Here is a 2,786-nt window from a genome sequence, read left to right as displayed (position 1 = left end):
TGGGCCACAGCCAAACTCAGCCCAGGCCAAAGCTGGGCTCAGCAGCCAGGGCTGCCAAGGGCTGGGGACAGAGGCTGGCGCTGACAAATGTCCTGGGCCCCCTCCCTGCTGTGTCCCTGCCCCCAAGGGCACAGAGCAGCCTCCTCTCTCGGGCACTTGCCTGTTTTCAATGCCTTGCACAGGCGCTGGCCCTGCCCCACAAGGCCTGGGCTGAGTCCTGCCCCTGCACGCTCAGCCAGGCTGAGATGGACACTGATGGTTTCTGGGCCAGGCTCTCGGAGCCCAGCCCAGCTCCCTGCAAGCTCTGCCAGCTGCCCTGAGCTCTGTGCAGCACCAAGGGCCTCTCCCCAGCACAGCCCAGCCGGCTCTGGCCCCACAGCTCTGCTCAGGCCAGGCTGCTCTGGCCACTGGCCCCACGGCCTCAGCCCCTGGCAAGGGCACAGCAGCAGCTGCAGCTCAGCCAGGACTCAGCCCCAGCCATGGGGGAAGGGGCTTGCCCAAGGGAAAGGAGGCTCCTTGGGTGCCCTGCTCCCCTCGGGCTGAGGTGCTGAGAGCTCTGCAGCCCCTGCTGCCATCCCATCTGCCCAGGCCAGCACAAGAGCCCCGGCCTTGGGGCCCTCCAGAGCTGCTCCTGCTCCAGGCCCAGGGCCCATCCCAGAGCTGGGGCAGCCACAAAGCTGTGCCCATTTCTGTTCATTCCTGCTCTGATGGCAATAGTACAACAATTTTTAAAAGTTGTGGAATATTCATTTATTTCACCTAAATACAATGTGAGACTCCCTGCCTACACGATGTTTCTGGGTCACACAAGAAGGAGGGATAATTGAGATTAAGAGTGTAAATAATAGCATTTCTTTTAATATAACAGAATCAAAAGCAGAAAAAAAATTAAAATCTACATAAGGGCAGATTTGGCCTCTGATGACATACACTGAAAGTTGCTGTCAGAGGAAAGCAGGCATTCTGTGGCTTCTTCTGGTGGGTTACCTCCACTGGAGTCCACGTGCCTACCAAGCCGTGCTAGCACTCCCCTCTTTGGCTGGGCAGGGGAGAGAAAATAATATGGGAAAGAAATTGTAGATTGAGGTAAGGCAGTTTTCTGTAGCAAAAGAGGAAGTTTTTACATGCACCAGCAATGAGAAAAAACCCAATAATTTTATTCTCTCCTTCCCGTCAGCAAGTGATGTTCAGCCACTTCCCAGGAAGCAGGACTTCAGCAGGCAGAGTGGTTGATCAGGAAGGCAAACACTGTAGATAGGAAATGCCCCCTATTCCTCCTCCTTCCTTAGCTTTTACACCAGAACTAATGCCATACAGCCTGGAATATCCATTTGGTTAATTTGGGTCGCTGGCCTGGTGTCCCTTGCCAGGATCTGACCCACTCGCAGCCCCTTGATGGAGGGAGAATGCTGAGACACAGCAGGAGCCAAACCAGGGGTGTGTTTCCGGCTCCTTTCTGGCTCCCAATGCAAAGCACTGTGAGGGCTGTTATGGGACAGTGAAAAGTCTGAAAAGCATCCAGTCACAGCTTTCCTGAGAGATTTCTTGAGCTCCTGGTTCCTCAGGCTGTAGATGAGGGGGTTCAGGGCGGGAGGCACCACCGAGTACAGAACTGACAGGGCCAGATCCAGGGATGGGGAGGAGATGGAGGGGGGCTTCAGGTAGGCAAATGTGTCAGTGCTGATAAACAGGGAGACGACGGCCAGGTGAGGGAGGCAGGTGGAAAAGGCTTTGTGCCGCCCCTGCTCAGAGGGGATCCTCAGCACAGCCCTGAAGATCTGCACATAGGAGAAAACCATGAACGCCAAACAGCCAAAGCCAAAAAAGAAAGTGACTACAAGAAGCCCAAATTCCCTTAAGCTAGAGTGTGAGCAGGAGAGCTGGAGGATGTGTGGGATTTCACAGAAGAACTGGCCCAGGGCATTGCCATGGCACAGAGGCAGGGAAAATGTATTGGCCGTGTGCATGAGAGCATTGAGAAAGGCACTGGCCCAGGCAGCTGCTGCCATGTGGGCACAAGCTCTGCTGCCCAGGAGGGTCCCGTAGTGCAGGGGTTTGCAGATGGACACGTAGCGGTCGTAGCACATGATGGTGAGAAATGCAAATTCTGATGCAATGAAAAAGGCAAAGAAAAATACCTGTGCAGCACATGCTGAGTAGGAGATGGTGCTGGTGTCCCAGAGGGAATTGTGCATGGCTTTGGGGACAGTGGTGCAGATGGCGCCCAGGTGGCTGAGGGCCAGGTTGAGCAGGAAGAAGAACATGGGCGTGTGCAGGTGGTGGCCGCAGGCTCCAGCGCTGATGATGAGGCCGTTGCCCAGGAGGGCAGCCAGGGAGATGCCCAGCAAGAGGCAGAAGTGCAGGAGCTGCAGCTGCCGCGTGTCTGCCAGTGCCAGCAGGAGGAAGTGGCTGATGGAGCTGCTGTTGGACATTTGCTGTGTCTTGGCATGGATATCTGCAGAAAAAGTAATATGGAATAGTTCAGTTTGTGGAATATTTGAAATATCCCAGCACAGCTTGGGGCCCTGTTCCCGGTGCTGGGCCCTGCCAGTTCTGCCAGAGCCCAGCCCAGCCCTGGGGGCTCAGCTCTGCCCTGCAGACCCCTCCCAGCTCCGGCACTGCCCAGGAGCAGCTCTGGCCCTGCATGCTCTCATGGCAACATCAGAGCAGCCCTGAGGAGGCTGGCAAAGCGACACTGATGCTGCCAGTAAGAGGACCCTGTGCTGATTTCTGTCACTGCCCGGTTTATTCAGATCAGAGAGAATTTTTTTTTTTTATTTTTCACA

General features: G+C 55.5%; 1 protein-coding gene across 1 annotated transcript; it reads right to left on the bottom strand.

Moving 5' to 3' along the window:
* Nucleotides 1-937: 937 nt before the first annotated feature.
* Nucleotides 938-2,434, bottom strand: LOC128783264 (olfactory receptor 14J1-like). The gene has a single exon (XM_053933914.1). It carries the CDS (start codon nt 2,430-2,432, stop codon nt 1,293-1,295), a length of 1,140 nt encoding a protein of 379 aa, XP_053789889.1. The 5' UTR covers nt 2,433-2,434; the 3' UTR covers nt 938-1,292.
* Between the last annotated feature and the right edge of the window lie 352 nt (nt 2,435-2,786).

Source organism: Vidua chalybeata, unplaced genomic scaffold, assembly GCF_026979565.1.
Source record: "Vidua chalybeata isolate OUT-0048 unplaced genomic scaffold, bVidCha1 merged haplotype W_reject_6, whole genome shotgun sequence".
In the NCBI taxonomy this organism is placed as follows: Eukaryota; Metazoa; Chordata; class Aves; order Passeriformes; family Viduidae; genus Vidua; species Vidua chalybeata.
This window is presented reverse-complemented; position numbering and strand designations above follow the sequence as displayed.

Excerpts from the sequence above, each read along its gene's own strand:
- LOC128783264 (XM_053933914.1), bottom strand. The coding sequence starts at position 2,432 with ATGTCCAACAGCAGCTCCATCAGCCACTTCCTCCTGCTGGCACTGGCA.